Consider the following 24,961-nt stretch of genomic DNA (forward strand, 5'->3'; position numbering starts at 1 on the left):
GGGAGAGGGAGAGGGAGAGGGAGAGGGAGAGGGAGGGAGAGAAAGGGAGAGAAAGGGAGAGAGAGAGAGAGAAAGGGAGAGAGAGAGAGAAAAGAAATGACAACAGCAAGAATGGGAGGAGGTTTGGACGATGGTGTAATGTGCTGTTTCCGTGCCAACTGTTTCTGTGACAGTGGGACGGCTTCGTATGTTGCCATTGGTCAAGAGCAGAAATTGACAGAAGCTCGGGCGAATGAGGCGGTGTTCCACAGGGTCTGAATGGGTTGCTCTTTCTTTTTTAAATGGGCTTCCTCCACTTTGAACCTCAGCGTTTAGAGGAACACAGTTGTAAATGCGTGGTGTGAATAAATTTTCAATTGTGAAGTCACACTAAGCGGGCGGTTTTGTCTCAAATGTTGGTATGATTAGTTATCATGATGTCTTCTTCAGTGATGCTAATTTAGCAATTTGGTTACTAAATTAAGCGACTTTTCCAACCCCTCTAGCGACTTTTTATAGTGCTGTTGGCGACTTTGAGACGCCCCACAGAGCCAATTTTCAGACTGCAAATGGAAGCACTTGTGCGAAGCCACCATTGGCTAATTTAACCATATTCATCAAGCATTTTTTTGTGTAAAACTTAATATGCTATTGTGTGAAGAGAATTTAGTCACATTTTAAAGGAGGGCAGGCGCATTTTTTGCTAACAAGCTATAATTATTGTTTTTTTTTATCAGGAAAATGAAATGATTAATTTTCTTTTTCATCGATTAATTTTGGAGAAATTAGGGAAATAAGTGACGACTTGAAAAAACGCCTGCTTTTAATGAGGACTATGGCCACGCCCCCCTCCGCTCTCTCCATGTTTCAGTCGGAGTCATTGAAGGGACGGATTACAAACGCTCCATCGGAAATCATTGTACTTTCCTTGCTTCTAACGTCCAAAAGCAGCGATTAATTGGTGCCAAAATTCACATTGACATCCCTACCTATGACCACTTCAACATATCAAAAAGATTTAGATGACACTGAGGAAGTGTCCTTTTCTAAAGCGTAAAATGTTAATACGGCTCTTGTATTGGCTGGCATGAGAATGTGCAGGTGTTCCTAATGCGGTGGGAGATTCGTCTCGGACTCGCTCATCACTCTCCACGATAATACTGAACAATGTGAAAATCATTTGCCGGTGGCCTTTCAACTCATTGTATTGCTTTACTGGTAATCAGAGGCAGCTGCTCATTGCTTTCGCTCATATTCTTTTCCAAATGGTCTCTTATTTGGCCACCATTAAATACAACTTCCCCTGCTTAATCTTTCTTTTCCCGCTTGCATCGAATTTCCTTTTCCTTCCCTTAGTTGAACCTTTTCGCTGCTCGTCTGCTGGATTTGCAATTGATTTTGAGATTTCACAATTTAATGACATCTCTCCATGGTCCGACTTGACGCGTATGAGCTAAAAGGCCTCCTTTGAATGCACATTCCAAATTAAGGACAACGTTGCATTTACGATACAATATTATTGCATTGAGTTATGCTTAAGAAAGTACTTTAGTACATCGTTAGGCTGACATTCCCATCGTCTTGCATTCCTTTCCCAAGATGTTCTCTGCCAGAGCCTCATGACCCCTCTCCGTCTGCGCCAATGTTTTCACTCTCCATCACCATCACCATCCTTTTTTTTGTCCCTCTCGGATTGTCTGTGTGCCTCTCCCAGCTTCCTGTCTCTCTAATCCTTAATCCTGTGGAAATCGGTCAGGCAGAATGAGCCAGCTTTGATCAGGCCCTCATATCAGGCGTGCTAACAGTGTCTGCACACTCGGATCCCACAGAACCCTGCAGCCCATAGGTGGGGAGTGAGGGAGACTCTTCAAAGAGGTTCGGACCCCCCCTGGCACTGCATAGGCATTCAAGTTATGTCACAAACTGGTGCGTCTTCATTTTCGTGCTGGGACAAGTCGATTTCATCGTGTTTTGTGAAATCGGGTCTAAGTTGTGGCGCAGGTGGCGTAATGTGTTTTTGGTAGATTTGATCCAGGTGTTCCTGCGTCTGCGTTCTGTTGATGTTTTGTGGCTACCATTGTAATTCATTCATAAGATTTAATATAGAAATCAGCCGTGTTCACTCCCACAACGGCGCAAACGGACATGCGTCCGTCCACAAAAATACCGACGGAGAGAAAACTCCACCCGTGCACACAGTTGGACTTCACTTGAAGCTCGACTTGCGCTGAGCATGAAAGAAATATTGAATCCTAAACACAAATCATCAAGGTCAGTGTTTATGTCAAAGCAATCGAGTGAGTCAAGCCCTTATTTGAGTTGATAGCAAAGCAGGTACGCACATACCGATTTGTTTTTGAACATCATAACCGACTTTTGAAATGTGAGAGACCCCACACATGATGTGGAAGAAAAAAAATGGGCAATTGTGTTCTGACTGCTCTTATAGTGTGAGGTGTACGGCAGAAGACAAACACAGCACACAAGACATAACTGTATATATTCCCCAACGAGTTCTCTCCCGCAAACCACCTTTCTGTCATCGCATAAAGACTGACCTGGGATAGGTGGGATGGTGCCACGGGGCAACCGGGCCATCTAAACATGGCATTCTGATGAAAATAGCATTTGTGGAATATGTGTTAAGCAGCAAAATCCAACCGCTTTTAGCCATGTCAGCGGGCGGCCATTTTGTCACTTCTGTTGAAAGGATGGATTTTGCTGCTTAACTAATATTCCGCAAATAACTTTGGAACCAATGTTTAGCATTATATATCATGAGCACTTTGTTGATCAGCTGAACACATAAATCGTCATCGGGGTTTGCAATGTTTTTCCAAACAGGACTGAATACAACAGCATCTGATTTATAATTTCATCAGTGGCCACATACATGTCAAATTGTTTTTCAGCTCTCTCTAATGGGTAATTCACAGAAGACATGAGCATGGAACGCTTTCCTCTGCTCACAGCCACATGATCAGAAGGTTTGGAACTCAGTCAGAGCTGCAACAATACTGACAGTGTAGTCTGCCTGCCCATTTCATCAGTTCATAAGTGTAATCAGGTGCTTTAAATCAGCCTGAGAAATGAAGCATTTTGTGAGGCCATGTTAGAACAGGGCGTGCAGCCTCGTTTATGGGATACCAGGCCCATTCCTCTACATTGAAGACAAGCTGGTGACCACTCAGTGATATTTCTACGACCCGAATTAGGAAAATGTGCAAGTGAGATTTTTCTATTGGTTGTAATAATGGCATCACATGCGCCAAATATCACATACAGTTCTACAAAGATGAGCAACCAACTCCTCGAGGTGTGCATGCGCTTGTGAAGCACGCATTGGTCACATGTTAAACGATGCCATCCCTTTTTAAAAGGAGTGGCTCGATTGTTGTTTTTGGCTTCTTGTTCGGGAAGTGAAGTCTCCCTCTGCTGGCCGTAGAAAGGAATTACATTTTTAAACAGTTCATTTTGTTGTTCAAGTCATGCTGTGAGACCACTAACCTCAGAACTGCTATTCAAGACTCCAAAACACATGAAATTCATTCATTTTGCATAGTAATAAAAATTCAGAACATTTCCAAATGTAGTACGCCTGTGGCGAACTTTATACAACATCTCGATATCAGATATGGCTCAAACTCTGACTTAACTCTTGCTGTTAAAGAACAAGATGGCTAACAAGTTCAGTTTCGGGAGATCAGGAAACTGAAATTAGTTATCATTTTCTTTTTTTATCTATTAATTTTGGAAACATTAGGAAATAGGCGACGACTACTTTTAGTAAGGAATATGGCCACGCCACATGCAAACCTATTATGGAAGTGCCAATGTTAATGTCAGTGAAGTGTCCCTTTAAAGATCAGTGTATGCACCCCAATTTACATGAGCAAATAGCAAAGGTCTAAAACCGGTATTTCAAAACGTAAAGCCACAATGTGCTTTGTTTGTGATTAATTTGTAATTGTGTTGTTGCATGGGTCTCTCTCGGTTGTTATGAAGGTGTATTTTACACCAAATAATCTGGCGTGCTCCCATCAATTAAACCATCACACTTTATATATTATTCATTCATGAGTGAATACTGTCAAATGTAATGAAAATAAAATCATATGATCGAATTTTTCCAGTGTATTAGTGTGCCCATCATAAGATTTTATTTTTATTTATTTATTTATTTTTTTTTTAAACACAGTTGGCATTTTTTACTTGAGCTCGCCTTTGCAATGAATCTTCACGGTAAGGTTCTAATTTAAAATAATGTTACCGTAATCGCTGTGCTGTTCGCTTTTTTGTTGTTGCTGATGTGTAAAGACTGACATCTAGTGGCCATATTTGAACATACAGCCTGGCATCGCTAACTGCTTAGTGTGATTTAACTATCATTCACCATTTTGTTTCGGATGTGCTCGTGTGTGTGCGTGTGTGTTGTTCGGTTTTCTAGTGACAATTAGACTATCAGCGGTGCACCGATAAACAGTAAATACGTCATACCTAAAAAAAAAAAAAAAAAAAAAAAAAAAACGATTGTTATGCTTAAAATTGTACTTTGTTCTTTTCTTTTTTTTTTTTTTTTTTTAGTTCCGTGTCCTTTTTTCATAGCTGACCCTGTTATTTTCTTTTAATTGGATAAACAAAATATTGTACATTCCCCGAAAAAAAAGTCTCTGTGCTGATGGGTGGTGCTTGATTGCAGGCAGAGCAATCATCCAGTAACGCGAGATTTGCGTCATAAAGGACTGTTGTTGAGCGTAATTTGGGGAAAGCTGCTCATAAACCTCACTTGGCCCTTAAGGTTAATTCAGTTTGAGTGTCTGCTGAATGCATGTGGCTCTGTTTCAGAGGACAGATTGGGCATAATCTGGAAGAAAAGCAGCTCTCTGCAGACTTCTGTAATCCTCGCACCCTTAGGTCAGAGAGGGAATCCCGCTGACCTCCCTCTAAACCCCAGTGCAATCTCACCGTCCAGAGACACATCTCAATTTGCCTCCGCTAAGCCGTAATACGAAGTACAATACAGGAAAGTTTGGTTTTGGAAAGCCACAATAGTCCTGACACTGTGTCTCAAATTCTCCCATAGAATGTTGCTTTTCTTCAAATGTTTTAATGAATCAAAGTCAGAGGATGTGTTAATGTCTGGTGGTAAGATTTATTGTTTAAATTCAGTGTTCAATTTGACTGGCAGTCTACGCAGACTGTCCAAGTTAACGGTTTCCCCTTTCAATTCCACATATTAGTGAACTCGACCAGGCCAAAGGGTGTGATGACAGCCGTCTTGGTCACATCTTGCGGGTGCATCGGTACCTTAAAAAAGGTGGCGACCCCCCGCAGGTGGAGAAGTCTGAGTGGGATGGGGTCATGGAGTTTATGCAACGAAAATTGCCACATCGGCGCAAATCCCCGTCAGCCTCGGTCACCATGTGCAGAGGGGACGCCCGAGGGCTCTGTGACCAGCGGACGATGCCGAGGCATTTCACGGTGGCGACCTCCTCCTTGACTGAGCCTACACCAGCAGGCTGCAGTGTCGATGCGGGACTTCAAGCGCTGCTTAGCCACAGCTGTCGAGAATGTGAGCTTGGTGAGGTCAGGAAAATTGGCGAGCAGTCACCGATACAGATCCTTGGTTTGAGTGTGTTAGACAGGAAGAGAGTGCCCGCTTCTCCAAGCGTGCAGGCTGGGGTGCATAGCAAAAATCGATAAGGCAATAGTTCATAATATCCAGAAGAAAAGAAAGTCCATGCCAGCAGTGGCGTAGATACAGCGGCCATTAGAAAGTCCCAGCCGAAAGGTCATCCATAACACACACATATGCCATTTGTGGTGTCCATCCGGGGGCCGTGTCCACCGGCGCCAGTGTCTACCAACTGTACCAGCGGGATGCTGCGCTGACCACCAGCGTGGATCAGCAGACGATGGCCGGATATGAAATCGGTCATGAGCAGCGCTTTTCAGCCCTGGCCCGCACCCATAGTCGCCAATCTCTTCCCCACTGCGACGATAACGCTTGCAACACTGCTTGGACTTGGCACTGTGGGCACACAACCCGCCGTTATGTTGGTGGCATGTAAGCAAACATGCAAGAAGGTTCTGAGAGGCAGTCTTCCGGGTGTCACAGGCTCGTGTACATGCACTGGGTCACCTGGGGTTACTCATGATGTATGATTTCCTGACCTGCGCGTGCTTAAAGGGACTGTTCCGAGCAGTTAAATAATTAAATATAAGAGGGGGGTGTAATTCAGATAAATGCGCTTAAAAAAAAAAAAACAACTGCAGCTGAAACAATGAAAATATTGAATGCAGTTTCAATTCAGTCTGCAGATGAAATTATGAAATATCCTCGAAAATAAAAAATAGCAAGTGGTGAGGGGAATACAATTATTACAAAGAAAGAAATGCGAAACTGAGTCGGCGCCAACTCCATAGCAACGCATTTTTTTGTGTTGCTGTAACAAATTGTAAGACTTAAACGTTTTGTGTGCAGCTCGGCGCTGAACAGAACAGTGACATTTTTAATGTGTTTTGTCACAGTCCAAATAGCTGTCAAAACGATCCAAATGTGTTGCTTTCAGCGCGTTCAAACCTGCGCGGCGCTATAAGTGCAAACGAAGCCGTTTTTGTTTTTTGCGAGGCTTTCGGGTGCACAAAAGCGTTCCAGTCCTCGTCCTACTTGCAAAGCCCTCTCCGCGTACACGCGCAGCAGGGCGAGTGTGCGCGCCCCCGCCACTCCAGTATAGACAACAAAGCCTTCGCGTCTTCCATAACAGCGAGGGCTGCAGACTTGAGGAATAGCCGAATTTATCCGGGCAACGTCGCACTGAATATGGATTTACAGTGGGTGTAGCATCGCTGGAGACCGAGCCTTCTCGGCTGGGGGGTGACGGGCGGCAGCAAAAGAAAAAAAAGTGACGAGCGTAAACAACGATTTTTGTTGCTGTTTTGGGGGTGTTTTTGTTTGGTCCACCTAACCACAGCAACCCCCATCATCGGAGCCGCTGCAAGTGCACCACATTCGGCTTGTGGCTCGGATCGCTGCCGTCGGGATGCAGCACCATGTTGTCACCGACAAGTAGCCGCTAGGGCAACGGACAACGAGGGAAACGCCGAAAGAGCTCCCCATCCCCAACACTCACACACTCCTCTTGATCGAGCTCCCAAAGGGTCGTCGCCGGAGACCCCAATCCGTGTGAGCCACAGTCGCGGAGCCCTACTGTTGTCGGCGATATGGCGGAGCAAGGCTACTCATCTTGGTGAGTGCGCACGGGCACCGAGTTACCCGTTAGCATTAGCCTCCTAGCCTCTTGTGTCGCTCCTGGCCAAAGCCATTCACGGCGTGGACGCATTTGGACCTAAATGTTTACTTCTCCTCACGTAGCAAACTATCCCATGTTTGCCCCAACTGCGAAAAAAACATGTCACTCGTTTAATTATTGCTGAGAGCAGCAAAATGAATGTGGTTAGCCGGCCGCGGCTAATGATGCTGCCGTGCTACCGCCATTCAAGCTGAGGTCAATTCCAATGCTGCTATTGTGAACGTATGCTAACGAGCTAGCCGACCAGCTACTCGACTGTACATTTGTGCTTTCATATGTATATTCTATCCACATTTCGCGTGCGTTAGTTTTCCAACCCCCGGGAGGTTGGGGAGGGGGGCGCCATTGCACGGGAGCGTTAAGCTGATTAGTGGGCAACCAAATTAGCGTTAGCTGACGAGCGAGAGGGCCAGCGTTCATCGACGAGCCCCACATAATAACGATGGCTTCGCTTGTGTGGGGGGGCTAAAAGCTATTTGCAGTGTAGTGGCAATCGTGTCCCAACATGACACCTTTTTTTTTTTTTTTTTTTTTCACGCGTGGCACTCGACAGGTTGCCGCACATCGCGGTTCGAACAGGTGGGGAAAGATGCGAGCACCTGAAGCTACCTTGAATGTTGACACTCAGATTCAGATGACGTGATCGTTTAAAACGCCCCTTGAATGAAAATCACTTCCACTTTGCCGAGGCTAAGATTAGCCTTTTACTAGCTCAGCAGCTTTGTATGAACGTTTGAAAATGAGCACAGTTAGCCCGTTAAAATCTTATTTTGCAGGTTTGGCTGCCCCTCAGCTCAGTGAGCAAGAAGACATTTTCAGACAACACCTTTTTTTGCCCATTGTTCTCATTAGACACTTCGTGTTGTCATAAGTCTGTGGAAACTAGAAATGAAACAATTAAGGGCAAGGTGCAATAAAGCATTTAACTTTTTTTTATAAACACCACCAAAAATTCCCTTGTGTTGTTTGCCAAGGGAACTAATCTAAGAATCAAGACTTTAGTTGTTTGGTCTTTCTCGAGCTTTTGGTTTGGTTTGTCTTGAGATTCAGGATCCAAGTGTGTTTGTTATGTAAATGTATCCGTTGTGTCCTGAAGCACTTCTTTTGAAAGTGGGAATGAAGACTAGTTCCATCCTAGGATCTCTCAGCCCAATTCTGTGACATCGCCTTGGAAGAGTATTTAAAAACTGTGACACGGAGTATGAGCACAATTACAGTTCATGTAATTTTTGTTTAAACACTGCCGTTGTCATTTTCAGAATGTAAAAGTCACACTTTTTCTGTTTTGTTTCATCTCAGGCGCACACAAGAACATCATTTGAGTCTCAGCTTCACACATCAGTCCCACGATTACACTTGCAGCACTCTGATGTGTCTTTCGCTGTAGCATTCGGTGACATTTACTCACCAAACAAAGTGAAGCCGTGTTGGTGCTTGCTCATTTTTGTTCTTTCGCGCTTTCTGCTTGGAGTTTATACCCAAAGCAATATTTTTGTGTAGATCACTTGAAGCGTCTGCGTTTTAAAATGTTTTCCGTAAAACTCTGCTAAACAGCATCTCAACTGGATAGTGTAGGAATCAACATGAGTTGCGTAAAAGCTTTCCATCGAGATTTATTAAACCAGATTTTTTATTTATTTTGTAATTAACAATTTCAGGGGTAATTATGTGGGTTCTTTAGTCTAGTTCTTATATCGGCATGGACGGCGCCACGATTTTTTTTTCTCTCCCGGGGCTAAAGTGGGGTCTGAGAAAATAAGACGCCAATATATTTTAGAATATCAAAAAGATGCTGGAGGATTTTAAGTGGGGCTACACGGATTTCTGAGTGTGTGCCGCGCACTAACCAATGGTAATGTAGTAATTGTTGTAAGACGGGTTTTTTTTTTTCTTTAGGGGCTCTAGACTCACTTTTTAAACTGGTTGCACTGGTGTGTACGTCTTCTTTTTTTTTCCCCTTGGCTGCACCAGCGCTACAAGTTAGTTGCGCCAAATTTTTTGACCTCATCACATTCACAGAGCTGCCAACCTACAGAAATTCTGAATTTTCACATTTTTTTTATATTCTTTTAGAAATGTTACTTACGAGTGCTTTATATAGTGGATATTTAGTATTCCATAAACCACACACAAAATGTAATTTGCCGTGGCATTTAAACAATGCACATTGCACTCTCGTACACACACACAAATATTTTTGAATAAAGACCGAACCCCAACATTTCAGTGATACTAGCCATTTTCATGTCAAGACATTTTCCAGGACCAAAATAAGACAAGATTAGAAATATAATGGATGCCCCCGTCACATGTTTTTGCATCTGCGTCCAACTCACTTGATTTTGAGTATCGGCCGATACCAAATCCCGATCAAAACCTCTGCAAGCAATGAAGACGAAAAAAACTGCATCTCAGCAATTATCTATTTGATTTATTTTGAATAAAGGCATCCTAAGATGATATCAGCAGTGGTCGAAATCAAGTAAAGAGCTAAAATGTTTTATCCTTGACTTGGAAAAATATTTTTTTGCTGCTACAGATGGTCTGACAAGTCCTTCTTTCGGATTGGACAGCCCAAAAAAATGTCACTGCCCGTAGCTGGACTCAGACGTGTCTCTTTGTAATCCAACAAGTTTTAATTACTGTCAGTAAGAACACATTGCGGTGTCATATTTATCATCTTTTTTTCTTTTTTGACTCACTCGGGTCGTGAGTGTGCAATAAAGTTGTCGCTAGTTGTTGTTGGCACCTTGTTGGACAACATAATCTGGTGACGAATGTTCACTTTGTGCCGCTGCGACATTTGCAAACATGACAGAAAATGCAATTATGCTTTTTAAAACAATAATAGATATAATAAGATAATAATAATTTAAGGACACGAAAGACACTTTGTGAGGGGAAAAAATGGTTCAAGTAAGGCAAGACGTACTGTACTACTTGCTGTGAATAATTTTGCACTCGTGTAATTGTGTATATAAAAGTTATTTGTTTTTTTTTAACCCAAGTGTTTAACATCATATTCTTTTTACATAAATATAAGCGTGAATATTTGTCAATATTTTTCCCGTATTTTCGAGACTTAACAGTTTCAAGCAGAGACTTGGAGATTGGCATTATGGCCTGAAATTCAAATCATGGTATTAATTGCATCTTTTGACTCTTCATGATGGATAACGCAGCTGTTAGCTTATTCCGGTATTCGAGCGTGTGCTCAATTGCTAAGTTTTGATTGATTGTAATACACCAGTTTTTTTTCAGAGTTGGCTGACTCGCCGGTACACCTCAGTACTTCTATTGGGTCTTTCCCGTCTCTGAATTTCACTTTAGCGATTAGCACGATTAGCGACTCCTTGTTTGCCTCTTCGAGAAAACGCTGCTCGTTAGTTGGGTAGTTAAATTGAGGGGAACCGCTTCACGCCGCTCGGTGCTGCTGCTGCTGTCTTGTGCGCATACTTGCGTATCGCAAATATATCTCGTTGGTGCGGCGCTAGCTAGCTATCTTAGCACCTAGCATTCAAGCAGCCTTGAGATAAATTACTTACGGTAATTTTCAAAACACTTTTCAGCTCTGGTTAGTGTCACACTTTTTTCATAGTAATATGCCGCTGATTCGTTAACATGGAGTATAAAAAAAATATTGAAAGATGCAGCTTTGACGATGTTAAAAGTGCATTGTTTGAGCTCACCATTTCGGTCCCAAAACGCTGAATCGTTGAGACAGATTTCCATGATTAATAAAATGTCTCTGCAGCTCTGCTTTTGCTCACATTCGACTATCAATGGGCCACTTTGGGCCGCAGTCCGCCCGTTTCTCTGACGTTGCAAATCAGACGAGTGTTGTGAACTGATTTTTTATTTTATTTTTTTTTTCTTTCCTCTTTCTTTCTTCTTTTTTTTTTAAAATATCCAATTCATCAATTGACAAAACAATTGATAGATTAATTAATTATAAATTCCTCCCTAATTGTGTCCCTAATTTTATGTGAAGTTTAGTGACGGTGCTTAATTTATTTTTCACATACTTGACAGTTAAAGAATGCTACTTAAAATTCCTGCACAGATACCCAAGGTTTTTTTTTTTTTTTTTTTTTTTTAAACCCCGAGTGGAAAGTGTCCTACAAAGTGCAGTTTGACCTCAGAATATCATCTGTAGTCGACATTTTTATAAGTACGTTACATTTCTTTACGCAACCATTGATTAAAAAAACAAAAATATTTTTTTGCTGCATTGTTGCCATCTTGCAGTCGTGATGTCACGTGGGAGCGTCATTTCATAACTGTGGAATATAAATCCGAATTAGAATAATTTGTCCAGTCATTTTAATTTGTATTGTAATTTCATTGAACACAATGAAATTAACTGTAATAATTTTTTTCCCCTTTTTTTCTTTAAATCTCCACTTCATTATCACGCTTGTCTCATCAAACAATCAGGACTTTTGATGACTACAACAAGTCCAAATGGACATGTGGAAGTGGGATCACCATACTAATCCAAAAATCATGGCTGTACTTATTTTCTGTCTTGAGCTCGGCGCAGGAAGTTGACAATGTGGCTGGATGTAGCCATTCTATGAATAGAGAACAGCGCTGTCTCATGCCGTCGTGACCTTTCACGCGTGTTTGCGTCACACTGACTTCTTCCGCAACGCCATGTATGCATTCCATTGCTTTTGTGAACACACAAGCATGTAATAGTGACGGCCTTTGTTTGTTTGTGAATAAATTGAGGCGATCTTTCTGGCAGTGTTGCATGGATAATTTGCAGTTTACATTTTTATGGGTTAAATACCCCCGGAAAATGGTGCAGAAAAGAACAAAATGAAGTATTTCAGCATTTTAAAGCCTTACTACTGGTTTTTTTTTTGGGGTGGGGGAATGTGACTTTTTTTTTTTTTCTTTAAGTGCACAACATGAGTTGTACTCTTGTAATTGCAGCCTGCGATACGAGGCGAAAGCCGAGTGTTTTCAAAATGACCGTTTTTGGATCTGACGGAGCAAAAGTTGTTCCCGTCTTTTGCGTTCTGTTGCGTTTGGCCCGCAGTGCCTCTCTTGTTAGCCATCATCATTACCACCAGCATATTTAGAACTCATGCGATCTGGCCTTGTTTTGCCTCTCTTTCTATTGAGGCCAATGTCCGAACTTCAGCGCACGTCGCGAAGACGGCTGTGAAACGTAAACGCGTGATGTTGTGGCTCACAACACTTAAGTGTGGATAGGAGATTTTTATGGTGCTCAGCCACATTTTGGGGGAAAGCGATTTCATGACCCAGTGGCAACCCTGAATTAGGCTAACAACATGGTGTTGGTACTTGTCACTTCCAGGCTCCACCAAGTCGACGATATCGGTGTGCTCCGTCTCCCTAATGTGTCTGTGGTTACTTGAAACGTTCTTTTTTTGTCACCAATAAAGTTTTGATGCAATTGGCAATTAGTATTTCTTCACACATTTCCTGTGGGGAAAACTTGTTTTCTAACACGAGCAACTCGGTGTCACAGAAGCATTTGCGGTCATACAAGTAGAACGAGATGTCAACCGCTGTAAACGTGCTTTGAAAACGTTGACGTGGGCGTAACGAAGTACGAGTTAATTGGAAGGTGTTTTCGGAGCCTCGCTGTCGCCTGCAATCGGAAAAATAAAAACACTTAACACATCTTGAGCTTTAAAGTTGACTTGAGCTGACAAACTTTATGTGCCATCTTAGTCGATGATTTTCCACCGCAGCACATTTAGTGTACCGCAGGAAGGATCCAATTCGACTTAATTGGTCCGGAAATGAACATTCATTCACCACAAATTATGAATTTTAGTTCGTCTATCTATGCCACTTCTTTATCGTGACAGGCGGAGCAGTTCAATTCTTTTCCACCTAATGGCTCAAGTTCTGCATTCGTCTGTTGCCATTCATACGACGATGTAATAGCCTTTGGCCCCAAAAAGTTCTCAGTTTGGGCACCCGTGCTGGGACAAAATTGTGGGACGCTGTGTAAAATGTTGGAGCAGCATTGTGCATTATTGCGGATTTGTGTCAGCGGCTTGTTAGACAAATACAGGAAACTGATCTTCCTAATTGCTCTTGCGTGCAAGCTATTCCCAACGGTGTATTTTAATGCTCCATCTTGTGATTTACCCGTATGCAGTTAAAACATACTTCAACATCAAACATCAGACAGATTGAAAGGTTGTAAAAATTCCGGCACCCATGTCGAGTAAAGTTGAGGTTCTTCAATTCTCCTGTTCAATTTATTTCTCTCTTGTGCATAACTCAACTTCATTTTCGCACCGGTTCTATTAAATATTGTGAATATTGAATATTTTCCGATTAAATTAACCGGCTACTGTTCTGTATAAAAATGGATTTCATTCAAGTTTGTTGCTTTTTGATGTCAACGCGCTGGTTGAGCTCCATCACCAAGGCTTTGTTGGCGTTTACATAGATCGTATTTGCAAATAATACACTCATGCATGAATATAAAACAACGGAACGCAAAACAAACCAGTTCATAAAAACACGTTTGAAGCGTGGAAACGTCGCGTGCCGAGACTGTCGCGAAGCGACGACCTCCTGTTCAAATGTCAAACGGGGCTGCAAACGCGCCGTACATCCAAATGGCAGAGAAGGGGAGGTGAACGTGTTTTAATGGAGGCAAAAAGGTCGCAGTTGATAACAAATTACATTCCTGTTCCTGGAGGATTTAGCCCATTACATCCATAATTGGATTAGACGATGGAAGGAGATGAATATTAATCCCCAATTGGAGGTCTCAAGGCGACTCCACCCTGTAGCTACTGTGAAAGGCTGTTAAATACAGCTAATTGCAACAAAGTGTCACTTTTTTTACCCTTTGTGGGCAAGTCACACATGTTGTCTTATTGGGAGTCAGATTTGGAATTGTTATTTGGAAGGGATGGGAAAAAAACAAAAAACGAGTCTGTCAGTGCACAAGGAGGGTTTATGGCTCCTTGGGCTTGCGTCCAGCCCCCAACAGTCCGGGATTGTATTTTGTTTTTAAATGTTCCATTCATCTACCTCGCCCATGTTCCGCGGGCATCTGTGCGCAGAATTCAGACGAACCAGTTTGGTGCTGGAATATGAATTAGCTCCGTGGTGGATGAAACTCGCCGTCTATCTAGCCGCTGAGTGACGTCATTCTGAATGTGTGAGGAACACGGTCAGGCTTTCTCAAATGCTTTCTGTTGATCTTCCAAGCTCAGCCTGTTTTTTTTTTTTTTTTTTTTTTTTTTCTCACCGGTTTATAAGATGACACCTGAACTGAATTTTGCGTCCTTAACAGTTCAATGGAACACAGTTTTGTTCTGGGATGGAAATGCTGTTCTCTATTCTGCCGTCAAAATATTGTCATCATAAAACATAAAAAAAAACATGTACGGGGAATGTTTTCAGAAACATCATTTTACATTCATGGTGGTCTTGTTGTGTGTAAAATAAACGGAACACTAATTGCAAACCCTCAAAACATTCACAATGTTGAAAGGCAAAACATTGTGAATTCCCCGCATGAAATCGTTCTTATTCTAGCGGAAAAACAAAAGCACAATTACACACGTTCTTCTCCTTTTAAGATATTTAATCAAGACTGTTCCTCTTTTACAATACCTTTTGTGCATAAAAGTAAAGAAAAAAGAACAAGCAAGCCACACCTCAAATTAGTCTCTCGAGGCTTGCCGACCTGAGGTTGCAGGGATGTGTGCTGACATTGATTGTTGAAACATTGCCATTTTGGAGGAACTGCTTCCCCACGATTTTCAAAATAAATCGATTGAAGTGATTTTACACTTTAGAATTGCCTCGGAGTGGTGTACAACTCTGCGTGGGCATTATTCTTTGAGGCGTCTCTTAAAAACAAATTTGAATTGTTCTCATATGGAGCAGCACGAAATGCAAAATATATCAAAAGCATCTATTAATATGATGTACTGGAGTTGTGCATATTACATACCATAATAGCAGTGCCAATTTACAAGATACTAAGTTGTCTTTTTTTTTTTTTTTTTTGCCTTGGAAAAGGTCTCTCAATTAGTAAGCGCTCGTTACTTTAATGAAGAACTTTTCCGGTATTATTTATAAAGCATACAATTAATGTGTGTGCCTTTGCGTTGTTGCTTTAGCTGTTGATAAAAATAAACTTAAACTTAGTTGTCAAAGTCTTAACCAAAAGTGCACGGAGCTCCCAGGCTCAGCTGCATTTCTTATAGTCCAATGACAACAAACGTCTCTTTGACGTTTACTACGGCAAATAAATTTCTTATTAGTTGTGAGTTGTAGTAGACTGAAATGATTCAAATTTCGGCCACGTCTGTTGCCTGTGTGACTCACGGTGAAAAAGCAAACAGGCAGCTTACTGTTGATTGGCTGCTACCCACTGCACAAGGAACCAATCAGATGGTGCTGTGGGCGGGCCAATCTGCTTCTGCAGGCAGGGCCACCAGCACACCAGAGAGAGAGAGAGAGAGAGAGAGAAGTTTTTTTTTCCTAAATTGAATATCCAGTAGCCCTTGGAGGCTTTTGGAGGAACTAAAATGGCCACCGGTTGCCAGAAGAAGAACTTTTCCCCCGTTTATCTGCGGGAAGGGATGTGGAGGTAATGCGCTCGTTTCTTGAAGCGCAATCACGATGTTATATGGGACATGGAGGCTTTACATACACTGCTGCATTCCTCACCCAAGAAGGGCGAGTTTGACAGGCGACTGACAGGTCAGCGTCTCGGTCAGAGCGGCCGTCAGAAAGCAGCGAGCCACAATGGCCGCCTTGTCTCCATCCCGAGCCTGCATGAGAAGGTTGTGGGTCAGGTCCAGGCGCTGTCAAAACATTCAACACTTCAATCAAGGCACTTGATCTGATTTAAGCTCCCCCCTTGCGCATTTGCACTCCTGGATGTTAATCTGAAAGGGAAGTCGTCGCATTAGCACAAGGCGGCGCTCGGAGAAACAAACATTGTGCTTCTGCGTTCAGCGGAATCTGTGCACTCCGAGTTGCAATTCCCACACGTTGGATGCGAATGCTGAGAGATGCTGTCAGCAAGCCAACATGCCAAAGAATGAAATGAATAGTGGACCCGAACACTTGTTCATGCGTCACAGCAGGATATTGTAGCATTCCCTGGATGCCATGCAAATGTGTCCCCTCGGGGATCGGAGCAGTACGACGGCCGAGTGACGACTGATAAGGCTGATTGGGCGCTTAGTAAGTTATTGAATTTTCTGCAATATGCATCCATGACCCCCCTCCGACCCCCTCCCTCTTGTAGATCTTACATTTCATCTTCCCGCCGTAAAAGTTAAATATTGCAGCACTGACCAGTGTTGATCGTGCTATGTCAACAAATGAGATCCTCGTTGTGCTAATGGTATCGTAATTCTGCGTCTGCGTCAATAATCCTGCAGTGAACCGTGAAAGCTCAACTTGTGACTGCTTGTCTCTCTGCATTCAAGTTCAATTTCAAGTGCGCTCCAACCCCTCGGGATCATGTTTTAAACGTTGTGTAGGTTTGTTGACTGCCACGAGCGGCTTTTAATTTCCCGACGAGGTGTGTTGGTTGATTGCAATACCGCTTAACCTTGTTGCGCTCTCGCTCGTGCTCGTGCCGGAGGGCGAGAGAACCGACTCTTACCGAAGGGAAACTCCTTTGATTTTGTGCTAACACGCAACGACCTAACTTCCTCGATAGGCGACCGACCGTCTGTCGTCATTAAAACGGAGCCTGTATTGAACATTTCAGTTTCTTAGTTTTTGTTTTGCTCAAAACATATTGTCTGGAGTTTGAAGAAAAATACAGTCATGAATCGTTGAAAACTTCCTGCGTAATTACATTTTTATTCACTTGTTGTTGCTTGTCCCAATGCTTTGGTTTGGCAGCATTGTTGTTTCTGAATGACTGAAGAATTTACAAAGTCATTGTTGTGGAAATTATCCTCGCTTTTGAAAATCCGCCACAATTTCTGTCTGGTGTGTGTGTGCGTGTCCACAACACACAGAGTTGTATGAGTTTGACTTAATTGATTTTTCAAATCAATTCATGAGTTCTTGCTCTTCTTCTTTTACTTTACAAGCATTTCCGCTTATTCCTTGCTCTTAATAATAAGGTCCGGCAGTCTTCCCAGAGGAGTAGAAGAATATTTATCCTCGCTGTTAAACACCAGCACTTTTTATTTGTGCTTAAGGTGTTGTCACCTTTTATCGAATGTTTGCAATAATGTGTTCAATTGAACATTCAGAGTTACTGTGCTAGTCGCTCAACGTTCAAATTGAGGCAATAGTTCAGCTATTTTTACTTCACATGCTCTTGTGCAAAATCGAACTGATTTGCTTCAATGTATATTTCCATATCACGGTAGAAGTTGGGCTGAATTTAAGTTCAAAGTCAAATATGATGGTTACATACCCCATCGTGTGTTCAAAATTTGAGCGTGAGATTGAAATTATTTAAATGTTGCTACAGTACTACTATTTAGACATTTGCAATTTTTATTTTAATTATTTTGAGATATTGATTTGATTTGACTGAATATTGTTTCCATTTAGATATTTTTTTTTGTACCAAGAAATAATCATTTGAATCATTTGATTTCAATTATTCCTAAAATAATCATGATTGTGTGTGTTGTTTTTTTTTTTGTTTTTTTTTAAATAATCGAGCAGCCTCACTTCTAACACAATTTGTTCAGTGTTGCAAGATGCTGGAAAATGTGTTTGAATTCCTTCTGGGCTCTGCAATGTTATTCTGCTATTGTTCTAAAAAAAAAAAACTTTAGTTCAACTCCAATTTGTAACACTTTTGGGCCATTCCTCTCTGGAGCTTGCACTGAATTTCGAGATTGCCATCTTATTTATCGTCATTTGAATCCTAAAAGGAATAATAAATGGTTTGTCATTTGTTCTTCTTTTTAGGGCGTACTCATTAGTTGACTCCAGCCAGGTGTCCACCTTCCTCATCTCCATCCTTCTCATCGTCTACGGCAGCTTCAGGTAAGAGTCACTTGCGATTATAAATCCCATCATTTGGTTGTACTGCAAAGCATCGTTCAAGTGACACGATCACCTTCCCCCCCCCCCCCCCCCCCCACCCTCAAGTATCACAATTGAGCTATGCATCGTGGCAGTCATTAATTCTATTCTACTGTTGGGGAAAAAACGTTCATAGTTGCAATGTATCTAAAAACACTTTCACTTAGTATTTATGTATAATAAATAGCAGTCAGTTCACATAGGCCTTGTAAATAGTTAGGTGTTGAGTAAGAAAGTTTCTCCGATTCGGAGAATTTATGGCGCTTAGACATACTTTGGTTTTGCCACTGCATTGTGAAAATGTGATGTCTAAACTTCCCGGGCTTCAATCCACTAAATGCACAAATGTTGGCCAAGCTCTGACCCAGCCCAGCTGCAGCCAGCGCCGGAGTTGTAACATGATTTTTGCTACATTATGAGCACTCCCGGTCCGCACCTGTAATGGTGTTTTGATGGATTTAGTTGCGTTCCAAAAACACCCACAACGCGCCGATTTCCAGCAGCCTCAATGACAGCTACACGACCTCACACCGAGCTTGGAGTCGCATACTGAATTTGGATTTCACGCGTTCATTTGTCATCGAGCACGCGATCAGACTAGCGTCCGGATAAATTGTGTCCGTCTGCTTTGTATTGACTGAAGACGCTTCAGCCGAGGAGAAGCCAGTCTGACTCCACCTGCAAGCCTTTCTTAGAAAAAAAAAAAAAAGTGGTTCTTGTAAGATATGGCCTTTCATAAAAAGTTTCCATCCCAGGTTAATGTATTCTTGGGGTTTGCATTTGTTTTAAACACTGAAATAATGTTTGAATAAAATAATTTTGCTCGGTGCCGGCACGAGGAGATATAGATATTTTGTACCACCTCGATGAGTCCTGTTAATGTCAAGCACGTGCATTCAATCGGCTTAGCTTTTTCTCTTTGCGTCCTCCGCCGCGGCTAACAAGTCAATTACACTTCACACCTCAAGTGTCGGTAATTTGTCCCAATTCAATGGAGTGCCGAATAGTTAAAGAAGCTGTTAAATATGAGGCTGCCTCACAGCATTCTCATCGCTGCAGGTCATTAAACATGGACTGCGAGAACCAAGAGAAGGACAAAGATGGCAACCCCTGCACAACGGGCTCCTTCAACAACAGCAACACAAACAACAGTGAGTGTGATTGCTCTGTGTGGCCTGATTTTATTTGATTTATTTTTTCATATTTTTTTTTTTTTTGGGGGCGTTGCAGGTATTCAGACTATCGACTCGACGCAGGCACTGTTCCTACCCATAGGAGCCTCCGTGTCTCTGCTCGTCATGTTCTTCTTCTTTGACTCGGTCCAGGTGGTCTTCACCATCTGCACGGCAGGTAAGTGCCGTAGAGCACAAAAGCACAGCAAATGAGTGCTTTAAGGCTTCCACACGCAGTAGTGTGTCTTCTTTTGTGTGTGCTGCGCTGATGGAAGTGCAAAGATCATTAGCTGCTCGGTGAAGCGGACACAAAAAAAGGATGAGAATGAGCTGACTGTATCTCATTGCTTTTCTACGCTCTCTCTTTCTCATCCTCAGTGCTCGCGACAATTGCTTTTGCTTTCCTCTTGTTGCCAATGTGCCAATATCTGACGAGGCCCTGCTCCCCACAGAACAAGTAAGATGATTTATTTATTTATTTGTTTTTTTTACATCAGGTTTTTGGTTCAGCGCTCTCTATGCGATCATCTGCAGACTGGTCTGATAGTAAAAACAACAAAGGTTTATGAATTAAAAGTTGACACCATATTTCCTCAGAGTGGCCATTATTTATGCTTCGTAATTTTCCTTCCACTTTATATGCTGTATCAAAGGCAGTGTTTTTCTCTACCATTGAAGGTGCAGAAAGGACTCTGAGTTGTTAAAATAAATAAATAAATTTTTAAAAAAATCCAACTCGCTGGCCACGCCGCCTTCTAAATGTTAAGTTTGGCATGACAGCTGTTCCATGAAATGGGCGACTTGCGTCGTCATTATTAACTTTGCTCTTGCCACCCAAATCCGAAATACATATTTACTTCCATTTCTCCAAATGTTCTTCTGCTGCGTTTGATTGCAGGATTTCATTTGGCTGCTGCGGCCGCTTCACTCTGGCCGAGCTCCTGTCCTTCTCCCTCTCCGTCATGTTGGTGCTCATCTGGGTGCTGACCGGACATTGGCTCCTCATGGACGGTGCGTCACACCGTCGCCGCTCTTGCGCCAGTTGGGATGGCTTCACCATAGCCGAGTTATAGCCCAATACGCACAACGCCGAGTTCCTTAGCTTGTTGTTTGGTAAAGTCTTTGAGTGGGTGTTTTGTTTTTTGGCGTTTATTTATTTCTGTTTCAACTTTATACAGATCAACAACTGTCTGCTTTGGGAACATTTTAATTCTCTGGTAGCCTACCAAATTTTAGTCAAATGGTCGTTTCGACTACAACTCGAGGGATGACATTTCAGTGATTTTAATAATTATCCAGTTCTGTATTATGAAGCACTTTTTTAAGATGTATTTGGTGTTTTTTTTTTCCCCCCCCTCGCAGCATTGGCCATGGGCTTGTGCGTGGCCATGATAGCGTTTGTGCGGCTGCCCAGTCTGAAGGTGTCGTGCCTGCTGCTGTCAGGGCTGCTCATCTATGACGTGTTCTGGGTAAGGACATCGCCGTCGTTGCTCACACACACACACACACACACAGTGCCGGGAGCAAAAATACATGAGGACAAGCTCATTGTCATCAGCTCACTGTCTCCCAAATGAGTTTGAGCAAAAGCATTTGGACGCGGCTGTCGTGTTATTGATTTTGGTGGATGTCGCCGTGATTGATGGACCTCAACTGGAATTATCGCCACTTGCCACAATCATATACAAGCCTGATGATGGAACAATATGCAACAGTCTCCCCTTTTTGCAACGTTTGCAAACAGCGTGCAATGATAAAATCGTCACTCGACGACATGCTTCTCACTGGTTTTCATCAAAAAAACATCCCCAAAAGATTTTTGATGGTGTGCTCCCTTGTAATGAGGCAAATTTCGTCTTTCTCCTTTTGTTAAACAGTCATTACCAACGCTTGTGCTACGGCACATTAGTGAGAGATTCAGGTGTGACACGTTTTTTTTTTTTTTATGTAAACGATAGACGCAATTCAAAGCTCGTCCACTAGAGGGCAGATGTGTGTCGTCCTGTCGCCATTCAGAATAATCACTTTGGTTGAACAAAACATTATCATATTTCACCCGTGAAATTTGATGTAAATTCAATCATTAATTCAGTATGTATACTTTTTTTTTCAAGATTTTTCTGATCTAAAATGTAACTTGGTTGAAGGTTGAGAAACACTGGCGTATAATACTGCATCAAGTCTAAATGTTGTTTCCACGCATCTGAGCTTGGTTTCTCTTTAGAGGGAATGTACACCCAAATTATGAGAGGCAATTTATTTCAAAACTCAGGCAAGTTTTGTCAGCACATACTGGCATGTACTAAGCTGATGTCTTGATTAACAGACGTGTTTTACTACTGTTGCTTGGTAAATTCCACAGCAGTCGGGGGATTTTCGTGTCACATTCGCATTAAAGTAAATTGGGAAAGGGATGCATCACACACGGCAATAAATTGAAAAAAAATAAGAAGGCGCTGCAGTGAGTCTCATCTTCAGCATACGTGGGTGCCTAGCAACCGCCAACGTGAGCCGACGAACATAACGCGCCGTTGCCTCTGTTGCCCTTTAGGTGTTCTTCTCAGCGTACATCTTCAACAGCAACGTGATGGTCAAAGTCGCCACCCAACCTGCTGAAAATCCCATCGACGTCCTGTCCAGGAAGCTACACCTGGGGCCAGGAATGGCCCGTGACGTCCCCCGCCTCTCCTTACCCGGAAAACTGGTCTTTCCCAGGTAGGAATGACAATGGATTCCTCAAGTTTCTCCTGATTACAGATTTTTTTTTTCTTTTTCCGTATTGAATTTATTTATCTCCGCTTTTCTCTCCATGCGGCTTTTAATTTTCCGCTAGAATGAGCATTACAGCCTCAGTGGGCTGTTAAAGAACATTTCTCCACCAAATTGGTCTCTTTGTCCTTTAGTTGCACGCAATGACAAGATATTGAAGACTTTTAACATTCCAAACGTGGTTGTTGTCTCTCGTGTTGTCACAGCTCCACGGGAAGTCACTTCTCAATGCTGGGAATCGGAGACATTGTGATGCCCGGGCTGCTCTTGTGCTTCGTCCTACGTTACGACAACTACAAGAAGCAGGCAAGCGGGGAGGCCTCGGGGCCCGGTAACGTGTCGGGACGCATGCAGCGGGTCTCCTATTTCCACTGCACTCTCATCGGATACTTTGTGGGTAAGTGAGCGATTGGCGGGCGGGTGGCTGGATTTAAAAGACTTAATGGGCATACATGCACTCTTTTAATAAATTAGATTTTACGCGGAGATCCTGCAAACTATTTGCAACCAGAGATGAACTGCGATTTCACACAGAACCCAGTGAAAGGGAATATTTCATTGGGATGCTGTAGTCAATAACATTCATCTATTATCTGAGCCATTTTATCCTCACGAGGGTCGCGGGCATGCTGCAAAAGTGTTGTCCTACCTCTCGTTGCTCTGATATCTCATATCGGTGACGCGTAAGCTGATTAAACCGCTGAAGTATTGAATGTAGGGCTGAAACTCAAATTACTTTAATAATCAGTCTGATGATTATTTTGTCGATTAATCAAATGAATTGGATTAAGAAATATCTGCATTTCCATGTCTTCTTTCTCTTGTGGGCCGCTAGTCACCACAATATTGTGTGTGTGTGTGTGTATATATATGTATGTGTGTATATATATATATATATATATATATATATATATATATATATATATATATATATATATATATAGATATATATATATATAGATATATATAGATAGATAGATATATATATATATATATAGATATAGATATAGGGAAAAAAAAAAAGATACTACAGAACGACTGGTATAAAGCTGTGTTTTGTTTTTATGTTTGTTTGTTTCGCCTTGGGGTTTTTCCCCCCCATAATTGCAACCTTTGCAATTTTAAAATTCAATTGTACAACTGGTACATTGCGATTTGAATTTGATTAATTGTTTAGTCGTGCTCCGGGGTGGTTATGTAATTTAGTCAGTTACACCTCATAACAGTGAGTTGAAAGCACAGAATGGCGCACAAATAAAACAGAATGAATGCTCACAAACATATTTTCCTGACAAAGGATGGAACAAAAGATGGGTTGATAACCAACTATTTGGATACAAGCCATTAAAAAGTACATTTTCCCTAATGTGTTTTTTTCTTTTTTTTTTTTTTTTGTGCGTGACCAGGTCTTTTGACGGCCACTGTGGCATCCAGGATTCATCGCGCTGCTCAGCCTGCTCTGCTCTACCTGGTGCCCTTCACCCTGCTGCCTCTGCTCACGATGGCCTACCTGAAGGTACGTCCGCGGTCTGGCGGTGGAAAGCTCGTTGACTGATTGACTTAAGATGTGCGTCAATGCCGTAGAACGGACGACTTCATTGCCGCGGAACTTCATTTGTTCCGGTGCTGCTCAAACTCTGATTTGTTTGAACTGGACCGGATTAAAAGACGTGGCCATTTTGCCCACCCACGATTGTAAACACTTGACATGCATGTGCGTGCGTGTGTTTCAGGGGGATTTGCGGCGCATGTGGTCCGAACCCTTCCACACCAAGCCCAGCTCCCGCTTCCTGGAGGTATGATGCACCCGGGCAATTAGTGACCAGCAACCGGGGGGAGGACCGTGGACCTCCACTCCCATGGAAGGACGGCGGGGGGAAGGGATTTAGGGGTGGGGGGGTGGGGGGGGGTTAGAGGGGGCGCCCTCACAGTGAGGCCATGTTGTCATCACGCCTTCATGCTTTCCACCCATCTACAAAGAAACAACCTCCCCCCCACCTCAGCAGGACACAAGTGTGTGAGCGTGTTTGTGAGTGTGTGTATGGTTCACAAACGCCCCAACGCACAACTCATCTTCCTCCTCTTCCTCGCCTCTTCATTATAGCACATCCTGCTCATGTTTCACTTCCCCTTCCTCCCGTCTTCCCCCCCCCCCCCCCCGCATTGATATGTCACACGAGATCACGTGACCTCCCTCCCGCCCCCAACATGACCTCCCTCCCGCCCCCGCTCCCTTTGTGGACTTGCAGTTGTGAGACGCGGGGGGTTATATATATATTTTTTTAGCATTGTTGTGGTCATTACTCTTGACATTAATATTATTTCAGAGAGATGTCAAACAAGCACGGAGCGTCGCCGTGGCGACGGGAGGGGGAAATGCAGAGCAGGAGAGGAGGGGATCACGCACAGACCCACACACACACACACACACACACACACACACACCCCGTTGTGCTCCTCCTCTCTGGTCATCTGCTCTCCTCACCCCCCAGTCCACATAGGCAACAATGTATTTTATTTAGAAAAGGTTTTATTCTCTGCATATACAGAAAACGATGCATTATGAAATTGTGAAGCCACACCTGGCGGGCGTGGCTTCCGTTTGTATATATGTGTACACTTGTATTTTTGCCATCTCTTGAATTTGTATTTGTGTTTGAGAGCATGTTGAGCGGCGGGCGGCTTGAAACTGACGGT

The 24,961-nt window shown here is 42.7% G+C and overlaps 1 protein-coding gene across 1 annotated transcript; it reads left to right on the forward strand.

The window, feature by feature from the left end:
• Positions 1-6,611: 6,611 nt before the first annotated feature.
• Positions 6,612-24,168, forward strand: sppl3 (signal peptide peptidase 3). The gene is made up of 11 exons (XM_088281992.1): positions 6,612-7,229; positions 18,207-18,284; positions 19,383-19,474; positions 19,554-19,673; positions 19,874-19,952; positions 20,394-20,506; positions 20,858-20,964; positions 22,047-22,210; positions 22,471-22,661; positions 23,671-23,780; positions 23,998-24,168. The coding sequence occupies exons 1-11, from the start codon at positions 7,204-7,206 to the stop codon at positions 24,064-24,066; spliced, it is 1,149 nt and encodes a 382-aa protein (XP_088138118.1). The 5' UTR covers positions 6,612-7,203; the 3' UTR covers positions 24,067-24,168.
• The last annotated feature ends 793 nt before the right edge of the window (positions 24,169-24,961 follow it).

Source organism: Idiotropiscis lumnitzeri, chromosome 18, assembly GCF_059441095.1.
Source record: "Idiotropiscis lumnitzeri isolate Australia: NSW breed Sydney's pygmy pipehorse chromosome 18, RoL_Ilum_1.0, whole genome shotgun sequence".
NCBI lineage: Eukaryota > Metazoa > Chordata > Actinopteri > Syngnathiformes > Syngnathidae > Idiotropiscis > Idiotropiscis lumnitzeri.

Bases quoted from the DNA above. Each gene is read 5' to 3' on its own strand.
- sppl3 (XM_088281992.1), top strand. From the start codon at position 7,204: ATGGCGGAGCAAGGCTACTCATCTTG. The intron at 7,230-18,206 runs GTGAGTGCGCAC...TCTTCTTTTTAG, and splicing joins GAGCAAGGCTACTCATCTTG to GGCGTACTCATTAGTTGACT. The intron at 20,965-22,046 runs GTAAGGACATCG...GTTGCCCTTTAG, and splicing joins TCATCTATGACGTGTTCTGG to GTGTTCTTCTCAGCGTACAT.